The 13,351-nt window shown below is 40.1% G+C and overlaps 1 protein-coding gene across 1 annotated transcript in view; it reads left to right on the forward strand.

The window, feature by feature from the left end:
* Nucleotides 1-13,351, forward strand: part of LOC115470753 (ephrin type-A receptor 6) — a 426,374-nt gene that overhangs the window by 198,877 nt on the left and 214,146 nt on the right. The window contains exon 4 of the mRNA XM_030204259.1: nucleotides 12,595-12,757. Within this exon, the coding sequence (XP_030060119.1) occupies nucleotides 12,595-12,757 (163 nt within the window). The remainder of the gene's footprint in view (nucleotides 1-12,594; nucleotides 12,758-13,351) is intronic.

The following is a 13,351-nucleotide window of genomic DNA, read 5'->3' on the forward strand; positions in this document are numbered from 1 at the left end:
GTTCTAATTATTTGTGGTATCAGTCAAATTACATGTCGTTTTGAAAATTGCTTAAATGTATTTCAGAAGTTTATTATGACTGATGTTAATCTCATTCTTTATTGTAATGTATATTCTGGGATTTTGCCCTACTCTTTATTGATGTAAGCTGTGCTGATCTAATTTTGGGTACATGCGGCATACAATCATTGATTGTAATATAATGTAACTAGATTTGCAGGGTAAAGCTGTAATATCCATGCCTCTTCTCTATTAACAATTCATATTAGAAAACAGGAATTGAGATGTGGGAAATGCTTAAGAATGGGGAAAGAGCAGCCCCTTTGATTCACTCCCAGCCTCTTTTCAACAAGGAGGTATGCAGCTCTAAGCTACCACAGAATAGAGAATCTCCTGCAGCACTTATCCAGCCTTGTGAAAAGCCTATTTTTTTTTGGGGGGGGGGGGGGGGAGGATTTTGCTCACACTTTTTTCAGTAGTAGCTCAAGGTGAGTTACATTCAGGTATACTGGTTTATTTCTCTGACCTTGGAGGGTTTAAGAGGCCCTTTTACTAAGTTGTGTAGGTGCCTACATGAACCAAACACATGCCAATTTGAACTACTGCCAGGCTACAGCGTGGCCTGGGCGGTAATTTCACTTTTTACGTGCGTCCACTACTAGCGCTGGAAAATATATTTTTTTTCTGGTGTGCGGTGCTAACTAGGCAGTAATCGGCATTATACGCGCGCAGATGATTACCACCCAGTTAACGTGTGAGACCTCATTGCTAAGTCAATGGGTGGCAGTAAGGTCTCAGGCCCCAAATGGACGCAGGCCAATTTTTATTTTGCTACAAGTCCAAGAAAAAGGCCTTTTTTTTTTGCAGGCGCGCTACAAAATGTTCGGTTTAGAGGTCTTTGCTTTAGTAGCTTGTCTAAACAAACAATTTATGTATTGACAATAATCTTTTTATATAAAAAAATAAATCATGCAAGGCTTTGCTTCAAAATAAAATTTAAAATAGTATAAATTTTATTTGCATCTTACATGGGGTCAGGGTTAATTTGGGAAAAATATAAGAGGGTCTATCCTTAAAAGCCTGCCCAGGAACCCACATATGGTTAAAGTTGCCCTGACAGCAAAGGCATTCCACCTAGGTATATGGACAGCAGCAATATGCAGTTAATGTGTCACTTAGCAGTTTAAGTTGGAGCAACAAAAAAGCTGGCCTAACTACAACCACTCAGCTCTATAAATAATAACAAATATTGCCAAGATCCATGTAGTGGCAGCATTTGTTGCTCTATACCAGCCATTCTGAGGATATCCACAATGCATATTCATGAGTTAGATTTGCATGCACTGCCTTGATTGCATGCAAATCTATCTCATGCATATGCATTATGGATATCCTGAAATCCTGATGGAACTAGGTATGCCCTGAGGACTGGGTTGGGAATGGCTGCTCTATACATATAATCAGTGCTGCTACTTCTACAGCTGGTGGTGCTGAATATGCATGAAGTATTTAAATTCCACAGAAAGCATTTCTTAAAAATGCTGACTGCAGGGTTGAAATATTGACCCAATGATTTACTGGGTGAATCCGCAGATCAGAACAGTTCATCTGTAAGGAAAGGGAATCAAAAATCGAAAGCGGCAAAATTTAAGAAATAGACGCTGGGGCTGTGTTTCAAAATCTTCCTCTCACATTTCTTCTTCTTCTTCCTCTCAGGTTTTCATAAAACAGTTTTGGCAGGACCTCTCTCTGAAATTCTGTTCTCATCAACAAGTTTCTCTTTCTCTCAGTGATCTGAAAGAACATTTCACATTCATTCACAACTGTGGGCTCACAGAACCCAGGGAATTCCTAAATAGCAATCTCCCCAAAGAGGCTTTCTTCTTCAAGGCAATAAGACTGATTTGACATCACAAACTCTTCCTGGATATCATCTTGCCCAGAATTCTATTGGCCATATACCCATTAAAAAAAGCCCTTCTGGCTGTCCCAAGGAGGTTTGAAATAGGAGATAGAATGTGCCCCATTATGTGGGCTGAAGCCAGTAGGCAGAGCTGTCACCCTATCAATGTAATTGTTTTGGGTGTACCAAGATGGTAGCAACTGCATTGGAGAAAATTAAAACTTCCTTTGGTTAAGTGAGTGGAAACCAGTTTCAGCCTTGTGACATCATGCTGTCTCCTGTTATCAAACTTCTGTGGGTTATCCCTAGCTGGTGAAAGAGCTTCAGTTCCAACACCAGCCTTAACTTTCCCTCCAGTGAAAGGAGAAAAAAAAAATTAAATCACCTTATATTGACCAGGGCCTAAATCATCACCCAGAACCCTACTTACTTGGAAGTCCAATACCGTATCCAATCAGCATAGCAGAAAGGAGGTAAAGGACAGATAACATCTATCTTTTTTCTCTGATCCCCAAGACCCAGGAAGCACTTTAAGGCCTATCATCTGCAAGGCATGAGTCTCTTAGTTGCTGAGCTCTCAGCCTTTTTCTGAGAGGCAAAAAAGAGACAAAAAGACTATTTTATTTCAAAATATTAATTAACTCAATGATATCATAAATTCTTCATTGGCACCTCCCACAGAGGAAAGCCACCAAATAAAAACCCTCTCAACCTATTATATATTTGTTAGGCTCAGCAGCAATGGTTATATGTCATCCTTTTAGCTAGTAACACAGACTAGGTTACTCTGAAATGCTCATTTTTATTGTGAAGTCATCTACCTATTTGCTCAGTTGTTGCCAAACCGAGGTTTAATAGAAGTCATCTGTCCCCCATTCTACATCCACAGAATTTTACTATGATGCTCTTCCTTGAGCTTTCTTTACTGTTCTCTGATGTTACTTATCATATTTTCAACATATGAACTCAGGAATCTCTTTACTTCCAATCTGCTAGTTTTTTTTTTAGGAAAGCCAGATCCATCCAGTTTTGTGTTATTTTGTATTATTTCATTTAATTAACTGAAAAAGAAAGCCTAAAAGTTTAAATAGAAGGCAGAACAATGAGTATAAACAGTGCTGGATATACATTTTCTCCAAGGATTCTTCAGATTGAAAGCAGTTAACACATTGAACAAAGAAAACAGTTGTGAGCATTATGGATGACTTGCCTTTGAGGAGCATGCACAGTCCTTGGGCAGGGAGATGGGTACCCAAAACCTTCAGACAAGTACAACAAATGTGATGATGTCTTAAAGACAGGGCATGATTGCAAGCACCTAAAGCATGTTTCAGCTATCCATGAGATTGGTGAACCCAAGCCCTCTGTCAGTATATGATCTGTCCACCTACTAATTGTTAAAGTCAATCTTGCCTAATCCTGCCAAATTTCCTTTTGGGAATTGTTAAACTACAGTGACTAACAGCTTACTTTCAATTGAAAAATCAAACGGAAGTGAAAAGAAGTCTTAACCAATGCATTCTTGTTTACAGACATGATTCATAACCACATTGATCAAAAAAATAAATAAATAAAAAGGTTACTGACAAAGATAAATATTGTGCTTTAGTTGTTTTACATAGTCTTTAGTCATTTTTTCTGCCAAGCAAGAAGATACAAATTTTGGGCCCTGTTTATTAAGATGCATTAGCGTTTTAACTTGCCTACAATTAGCGCACATGGTAACCATGTAGGTGCCTATAGGGATATTGTAGGCACGTACATGGTTAACGTACTTTTAAAACGCTCACGCGCCTATAATGTGGCTTAGTAAACAGGGCCCTATATTTGATATTATTTTTATTCTTGATTAGTAAGTAGGTTCACCTAAGCTTCAACCTGAAATCTAATGTGGAAATGATTTCTTATGCCCTCAATGGAGTACATGGCTTTCCACAAAAGTATTTTGTCCAGTCTTTAGCTATTGAGTTTCATGACACAGGTTCAAAAGAATCTTCATTACCCTCCATGCCGTTTGTAAAGCATTCCCTCTACAGGGTAGGAGAAAGGGCAAAGAAAATCATTGTTTTGTATGTATTACTAACACAGGGTCCTTTTACTGCAGCTTAAAAGGGCTTACCACAGAATGCGCTCAGGCTGTGGTAAATTCCCAATGTGTGCATGCAAATCACACACTAAAACCATTTTCTCAGAGGGGTGTGTCTTGGGGTGGTGGAGGGTGAGCATGACAGCACAAAACAGCACAGGGGGGATAATCGAGCGGGGGCGCCTATCTCTAAGGACGGCCTGGTAAAGGGGCAGGGCAACCTGTATTATCAAAACAAGATGGACGTCCATCTTTCATTTCGATAATAAGGTCGGGGATGCCCAAATATAGGTCGAACTTAGAGATGGTCATCCCCGGTTTTCGGCAATAATGGAAAGCTAGGATGCCCATCTTAAAAACGACCAAATCCAAGCCATTTGGTTCTCCCAATGCAGCAGTGATGGAAAAACAAAACAAAAAGCAAACATGTGGAGCCGCAGCACTGCCTTCAGGCATGCGCTGTCAGTTCTGCCGGTCCTCTGCCCCCGGAACTCAAAGTTGACGTCAGAGGGGGCAGAGGACCAGCACAGCTGACAGCGCATGCCTGAAGGCTGCTGCGGCCCCGCGTTTGCTTTTTTTTTTTGTCATGGACGTGATTGGCTCAGGCTGGTTGCTGCACAGAGTACAGGCTGCATCATGGTGGAGGGAGACCGTAGGGATCGGATGAAAAATTGTAGCCAATTGGTCTCCATTTCTCTTTCAACAAAGTAAGCAAAATTGTAACCTATTGAGCTGCTGCATCCACAGTTATCACTTTTATATTGTTCGTAGCATTTTTTAAAAATTATTTATCTCACTTATATTTTCAAAAATTGCTGGCTTGTGCAGTATACAGATGTACTCAGAGGAAGTATAATAAGGGAATAACTTTTCAGAGGTAGAGTAGTAATTTGTTAGAAAGTGTAATCAGTGTATCATTTGGAGGAGCTGGTTATAGGGACACCCTAGCACTGTTATATTGGTGCAAAGATTTTTTTTTTCTCAAGGTAAACGGCCTCTAAAACAGACATCATGTTATGAGAATGAGATGTTCAACATTCAGAGTTTCTATTTATTTATTTACTTATTTATATAATTTATATCCAATAATTAAACATGAATTGGGTTGAAACCTGGGAGCACTTAAAATATTTTTTTCCCTATGCATACATCAATAGAAATTCAAGATGACACAAGGTAGAGTGGGCAGAGCCAAGACAAAATGGATGTGGCTGGGGCGTGTACTAAAATCTCCCTCTCAAAAATCGGGACCCCTTGGCAGCTCTGCAGAAAGGAGCCAAGCCTTTGGAACACTCTCTTTGGGGATAGGTTTGGACTACAGCTGTACAAAGTGTAAATAACCCTATTTTGGAGTACCTTTTATGCAGTTGGAATGTGCCTATGGTTTCAAATTGAAGAATAAACAGTCTCCCCACAGGCAGCCTATCTGAACTGCCAGCCTTGTGTCCCACAGAGATTTGGACTTTGACTTTTGAGTTTCTTGGGGGAGAAGAAGGTAATCCTACCCACTACCATTTCTTTCCCCAGATGGAGGCACACATGCCAAGTGAGTGATCGAGGATCCAACTAAGTCTGCCCTTCATAGGGGCTCCAGCCTGTTTGGGCCCCGGATCAGAAACGTCCAGGCAAAGGGGCATTATATAAAATTCTGGAGGCATCACTAGGATGGAAAGGGTGTGAAAATAACATTTTTTTGGTTCCCGCTGGAATTTGCAAGTGTGGAAAAGTACTTCAATTTCGCTAAGGGAAAGACAGGCATCAGGTGAGCAAGTTGTCTTTTTGTGGATTACAAATAGTGGAGGGAAGGTCACATAAGCCTGGGATTTACAGATTGGGTACCAACACCAGAAAGACTGTTGGAACCAGCCCGGTAAAAATTAAAAGTTCCTGACTGAGTAAAGCCCGTGCTAATGGATGCAGAAAGGGCACAAAAGCTGTGAGTACCTGGGTAAATGGTGAGAAGAACTTGCTGAGTCATCATGACGGCAGCCCCTGAGCCAGCCAGGAAGGAGGAAGATAGAGTGCTTATGCTAATAGCATATTGCAGAAATTTTTGGGGAGCGGAACGTGATTGGACATTTGGCCCGCATGATGTCCAAGTTAACACATGGACTGAAAGCACTGACCACAGTGCAGGAGGAAGAAGAGTGTGCAGAGAGTACGGAGGAGTTAGTTAGTCATGATCAGCAGGTCTGAAATTGAAGGCAAGGAAGCACATCAGCTCCATGGGACTGTCTGGCCTGAGTGCCCTTCGGATGCCGGACAGACAAAGAGGGACTGGCTGAGCATGAGGCGAATGTGGCTACCCTTGTCACAGAGATCTCGGATGTTGAGGAGGAGAGCAAGGAGACTTCTTCTGCTCCTGCCAGTGGGAAGAAGTAGAGGTGAGGATGGTGCAAAATGTGGTTTGGTGTGCTCTGGTGATTGCGCAAACTCAGAATAAAAAGGTTGAGAAGTACTGTTTTTGCGAACTAGTTTAATAGGTATGAATTAGACCTCCAGTGACTAAAAAATTCCGATTTATGAATTGACAGAGACCATCCGAAGTACAAGTTTTGCTCTCATAAAACATACATAAAATTCCCTAAAATATGCATCATTTATAATGTTTTCAAAATCTATTATGGACTTCCTCCTGCACTTCTTAGTCTTTGGAGAGACAACACCTGCTGCTCAGTAAAACTTTTGTGTAGCCGCAGATTTGCAATAGGGCTGGCGCAGATTTCACTTGTGATGTCTTTGTAGAAATGGTACTGATTCTAAATGCAACAATAACCAATGGTCAGGAAGAAAATGTTCTTCGTTAAATTGCCATATATTCCACCATTTCAAGATTTTCTTTCAGTTCTTTAACATATTTTCAGTTTTCCTTGAAAGACATTCAGCATAATACTCAGCACCTAAAAAGTCGTTGCACATATGCTGTTTTCAAAAGTTATTTTTAAGCTGATAAAGAAATATTGCTCCTGCTGAAAATAGATATGAGCTCAATGTCTTTCTCCTCCTTACTGTGGACTGAAAAGAATGAACGCCAGAGAATGCATCTCAGCCAGTACTAGGTTGCTGAAACCTTTTGCAAGAGAGAAAGTGGAAAAGGGGGTGGGGGTCAAAGCAGTTCACAAGGCAGGGGTGAGGGGAAGGTTTCCTACTGCTTTGCTTCAAATGGACCCTGTCTTGCACTTGATAAATAAGATTTTTTTTCTTTGTTGTGGGACAGGACTTTTCCCAGACTGAGGTTGGAGAATGTCCACATCTAGGGAGTCTTGATCTAATTGACGCTGCTGATACTCAGCTCTTCTTGCAATGGAAAGACATCTACTAAGATGTTCCTGTCCAAAATCAGCTGGCTGGTTGAAAGGAAGATAATATTTGCAAACTTTAAGAACACACTCCAAGAGAGAAGATATTTTGAGATAGCATTTAAAGCCAGCTTTAATTCCAATCCTACTTTTAGAAAAGATTTGATGTGTGCTATATTTCTATTCTGGTCCCTGCTCATTCCTTAGATTTCACCATTTAGTCATTTTAAAACGTTCAGTTTTGCAAATGTGCACTTACCAGTCCAGCAGCTGTTACATTGCAACCGCAAATGTATGCCTTGTTTATGAGAGCATTTTTAGAACTTGTGAATTAATTACTGATTACAATATGAACACTTAAAAAAGGGCATTATAAATCAGCCAGTATGTTCTACAACAGTTGCTTTTGTTTTACATGTTTTTGAGTAATTATTTGATTGTGACAAAATAGATAGGGTACTACTAGTTAATGGATATGGTTTCAGCCCCATTATTAACACTTGATCACATAAGGTAGATTCTCAGGTTGTGTTTCTGTTCTGTATTTAGGAAGAGTTGCTGTTACTTTAATCCAATCTAATCTGAATTTTTATATAGTGCCTTTGGGGTCCTCCAAAGATCAGCCAGTGTGGTTTACAATGATATTATTCTTTGATCACTACTGCACTTATGGGGGAAGTTATCAAGCTGTGTTACAGCGGTAACCCATGTTATTTTTCCGTTAACACGTGTTAAAGGTCTCTAATGCAGGTTAAAGTGCTATAATGCAGTGTTATTTATGTCACTGAGGGGTACATAGTAAAGAGATGCAAAACATGAAAATATATGTAAAGCAGCTTATTACTATGTAAATTCTAGAACACTGCAAGCTATGTTATAGCTGGAAAAATAACCTTAGGAAAAAGCTGTGGTTATTTTACCAACCCAGGAGCATCAGGCCACAAAGCCTTGGGGGACAGCTTGTATTGGGATGGGGACATGGGTTAGGATGGGGGTATCTGGAAGAGATTTGTACTTGGGGGGAGGAGGGCTTGGAGAGGCACTTTGTAGTAACTTGACCCAGCCCCTTTAAGATGTTCTCAGGACAATAGAATAACGTTACTTACACAGTTGATCATAAGGGAGCTCACAGCTTAAGGTTGTGAGCTGACAACAGCAGAGGAGCATAGCCATGCTGTTTTGATGGGTTGGGGGAGAGGGAGATGCAGAGGAACTCAAGATGGAAAAGGGGAAGGATTGGCAGGGAGGTGATGTGGTAGGTGAGGTTTGGTGGGTTGTAGTTACTGGGTAGCTGTGTGGGGAAGTTAGAAGGGAGTTTTGGCGGGTTGTGCTACTGTTTGAAAGGGAGGTAGGAGCAAGAGTAGGTTGGGAGGTGAGGTGGTTACCTGCCCTGCCCTCCCCTCCCTGATGGGTGTGTTCCAGGTAGTTTGGTGGTGGGTTGGTCACAGCTGCGGGTTGGCGGAAGTATGGGAGATTGTGATACTATTGAGGAGGCCTTTGAGTATGGGAGTTGATTTAAGAATGAATATGATTTCTTGTGTGTGGCATCTGTCATGAGTATTTGCAGGTCCTGCATCACCGTGGACTTGTGGGAGATAGGGATGTGTGCTGTAAAGTGATTGATGAAGCTAGTTCGGCACCGACTGGCTTCAGGTGTGGAGGTAAAAGGCCTCTCTTTTGCAATTGGGTATTGTAAGTACATGTTATTGCATTAATAATGTTACTGTTATTATTAATCAGTATTTGTTAATAAACCTGTGGCCCTTTATTGTGCCAGACATTTAGATTGGTTTAGTTTCTTGTGTGTGTGTATGGAGAGCACAGCGTGGTGTGAATGCTGACGTTAGCAGTGTTATTCATATACCACAGGAGTAACATGTGGTTAGTGAGCTATTGCCAGTTGCTGACTCCTTCAGTAAATCAGGGTGCAGTAAAAGCCAAGTTTTACCATCCTTGACAACTCCACCCCCCCCCCCCCCCTGAAGTGGGTAGATAGATAGACATTGTAAATCACAAATACAGAATGGAAGAATGGTAAAATAAGAGCAATTGTTTTCAGTTATACAAGGGAGAGATTTCAAAATCAGTTTTGTATCATGTCTTTGCAGTAAGAGACAATTTGATTACCGGGTGTCTATAAATAGGCACTTAGGAGGTGCCTGGTAAGAGCCCGTTCTATAAAGAAAAGTATGAATTTACTTCCCTTTATTAAATATTAACATAACAATAAAAATACATACCTATAATTTAGGTGCAAGGACTTCTGCCAGACAAAGAGTTGGTCTCTGTGCACCTAAATTGCAGAGATATACGTATAACAGAATTTTCCATAGGTTAGGTTAAGATGAGTCCCGCCCATGCCCTGCTGAGACTGTGCTCATGTGTGTGCTGCCTGTAAAATATGTGTTATATAAGATATGTGCATTTTTTTTTTTACAGAATGGCACTTCGATGAAATTGTGGCATATATGCACATATGAATGTTTATGTGATTAATGACATGCTGTGTAATCAGCACATAACTGTTAGCGTTTACTTTATAGAATGACCCTGTAAATGTCTCTGATCTGCTGTTTGACATTCTTTATCAAAAGCCCTCAAACCTGCTCCTCCAGTGTAATTATTTCCACTGAAATGAAGGGCCTTCATTCATCAAATTCACCATCTATCCATCGCTGGATGTGATCAGAAATCAGAGGCAATGAGTTCATAGAGGCTTGAGAATCCCCTTGTGGAAGCCTGAGACAGTGTTTCATATATCCTCCGGCTCTCTTCAAGTTCAGGGTTTGTGAATGAAAGAAATCTCATAACCATCAGGCTTGAGGCCTTGAAAAGCATTCCAAGATAGAGATCCAGGGTTAAGGTTGCAGCTGTGTATCCAGCCATGAATCCTATCACTGAGGCATAAATAGCACTGTTTGCCCTGCAGCTTATCTTACTGACAAGCAGGAAGAAATATATTTTGAACAAGGAGTACATCATACTGTGATATTTACAGAATAATGACTTTATCCATTTATTATTTTCAGAAACATTATGCACTTCTTTTGTCTTTTTTTTTTTTTTTTTTTAGCTTAAAGAGTTGGCACTTCTGTGCTGAAGAAGCTTGATAGATGTTGAATTAGGGATATAGAACACACCTAAAAAATCAGCGCCGGAACGAAAAATGCCTAAGCATGTTTTATAAAGTACACCTTCATTTATGTGTACTTTATAGAATAAGCCTATATTTCTGTGCAATTTATAGAATACACCAAGCGCCCGTCGATGAGGCTATATTTAGTCGCAGCCATTTACACCATGTTTTACTAAGTGTAAATGCAGATGACTAAATTATATGTGGAGCAGGTGTATTCTGTAACAACAAGCATAGATTTTAGAAATGCCCATGACTCACCCACTTTATTGGAAATTATCAGCGCTGATTGACTTGTTAACTAATTAAGTTGTGTGTGAAAATACAGAATACAACTGTATTTGTGTGTGCAACTAAAGCTGCACCATATAGAATCCACAGGATTGTGAGTAATGATAGATCCACATACTGTACCATTTTGTTAAAAAATAAAATACAGACATTAATTGTGTTTATTCTAGGTCAGTAGACTTGGAGCTTTTAACATAAGCATGAGAATACACTTATGAAAGCCAAACAGAGCAGAAAACATTAATAAGAAAAAAAAAAGAAAAAACATCCAAAAAATGGCACAAAGTGCCAGATGGGACTTTTTTTTGTCCAAAACTTGCAAATTGCTATTTCAAAATCCATTTTAAGACTTTTTTCTATACAGTTCATCTGCAGTGCGTCCAAATCACAAGAGCACTTGTGTGGGGTGGGATTTGGGCATTCCCAGAACATGGACATTTTTCTGCCATAATGGAACAAAACAAAAATGTCTAGGGTTAAAAGTTAGCCATTTTGATCCAGACATGTTTCAATCATGACTAAGTCACAAAAAGGTGCCCTAAGTGACCAGAAAACCACTGGAGGGACTAAGGCATGACCCCCCTACCCCCAGTGGTCACTGCTCCCCTTTCACCCCCCCAAAGAAGCAGTACATACCAGCCTATATGACAGCTTCAGATGTTATGCCCAGTTCTATTAGAGCAGAAAGCAGGTTTCTGGAGTAGCCTAGTGCTGCACTGTACAGAAGGGGACCCAGGCTCATATCCCACTCTAACTGTTCCACTTGTGGTGGAAAGTGTGAACCCTTCAAAACCCACTAAAAACCTACAGTACCTACATATAAGTGACACCTGCAGGCATAAGAGTTATCCTAGTGGTGTACAGTTGGGTACAGTAGGTTTTTTGTGGGTTTTGGTGGGCTCCCCTACGATATAAGGAGGTAACGGTGAGATGTGTACCTAGGATCTTTTATGTGAAGTCCACTGCAGCGTACCCTAGGGTGCCCCACTGCTCTACCGGGAGGTCTGTGTGGCCAATCTACTAAGAATGCTAGCTCCCCCTCCCCCATATATTCCAGTGGCTTGTTTTTGTGCATTTTCCCCTTAGACTTTTTCTTTTTGAAAATGATCACAAAAGAAAAACGTACTGAGCACAAAATGGCTTCAAAAGAGGGAGTTAATTTACTTTGATTTATTTATTGTATTTATTGATTTTTTTTCAACTTATGTCTGTCTTTCATGTCTCTGTTGGTTATGTTTAGATACTGCTACCCCTGAGACAGGTTTTTATGCCAAAACACAAATCTGTATTGGATCTTTTGGATACATCTGTCCTATCCTCTTGTGGGCATTGTGATATTGATTTCCTCTGAGCACATTATTGAACTTTTTTTTATTATACTTTTTAATAATTTTTTTATGGTTTGCTACCTCTAGCTCCCTCTTTTGCTGGAATTCCTTTGGTCCACCCCTGCTTTGTAGTTTGCCTTTGGCTCTTTGGTATAGCCTGTTTGTTCTCCTTCTTGTGTTTATTGGGGTCATGTGTCACAGCAGTAGTGAGAAGCTCCAAATAGCCAGTGCCAGACAGGTCAGGACTTCAGGTTAATTAACTCAAGTCCAATCAATCATACACAGGTTTAACCTGGAAATTTTCTACAGCTAGGTCATGTCACATCGATGCTACAGATGCCAAGAAAATCAAGGCTGCATTAAGAAATGAGCTATGCTTCATAAACACATTTATCACTGGAAGTACATACTAGTAAATTGGCTTTTGGCAGGGAGACACCTAGATACAATACACCAAACATCTGTTTATATACAGTTTTCTGTCTCTATCAACTTTTTTTTTTTTTTTAGTAAACCAATTTAGTAACAATTTCTTCTGTTTTGTCCATCAGGAAAATGAAGAACTCACTTATTCCTCTACAAAGTCCAAGGCTCCTAGTGTGATCATAACAGGTCTCAAGCCAGCCACCAAGTATATATTTCATATCCGCATCAGGACTGCATCGGGATACAGAGGATACAGCCCTAAGTTTGAGTTTGAGACCGGAGATGAAAGTAAGTTACAGAGATGCAGAGTAGAAGCAATGTATTAGGTCCTGTTTCCAATCTGATACATAAAGTGAAAGAAATCTTGAAAAGTATTTCATCTGTGAAAATAAATGTTTGGTAGCACTTTGATTTCACTATTCTAAATTCTTTGTCTAATATTAGACAAGGAAATAAAATAATTCCCAATGAAGAAGTGAGATATGCAGCTGGTACGAGCTGTATGTTTCTAGTATATCTAGTCAGGAAATGACAGTTTATAGATATTCTTAAAGGTGTCAATATTCAGCCAGTGGTTGTCAGCATTTTTTTGTTGTTGTTGTTGTTGCCTTGTCAATATCCCCAGGTATTCAAAGCCAGGCCATGGCCGGGTACTGGCATTGAATATCTGATTATACATAGTCAGATAACACTTATCTGGTTAAATGTGATATTCAGCACCTAACTGATTAGTTAAACCGAATAAGATAAGACTGTGTTTTATTGGTCCTATTTATCTGATTAAGTGCTAATTATCCGCACTCAAATGGATAAATGCCAACAGCACCCCTGGATCACCCACAAAATAGCTGGTTTTGGCTTAGGTGCTAACCAGGCATTTTC

The sequence above is a fragment of the Microcaecilia unicolor genome, chromosome 5 (assembly GCF_901765095.1).
Source record: "Microcaecilia unicolor chromosome 5, aMicUni1.1, whole genome shotgun sequence".
Classification (NCBI taxonomy): Eukaryota; Metazoa; Chordata; class Amphibia; order Gymnophiona; family Siphonopidae; genus Microcaecilia; species Microcaecilia unicolor.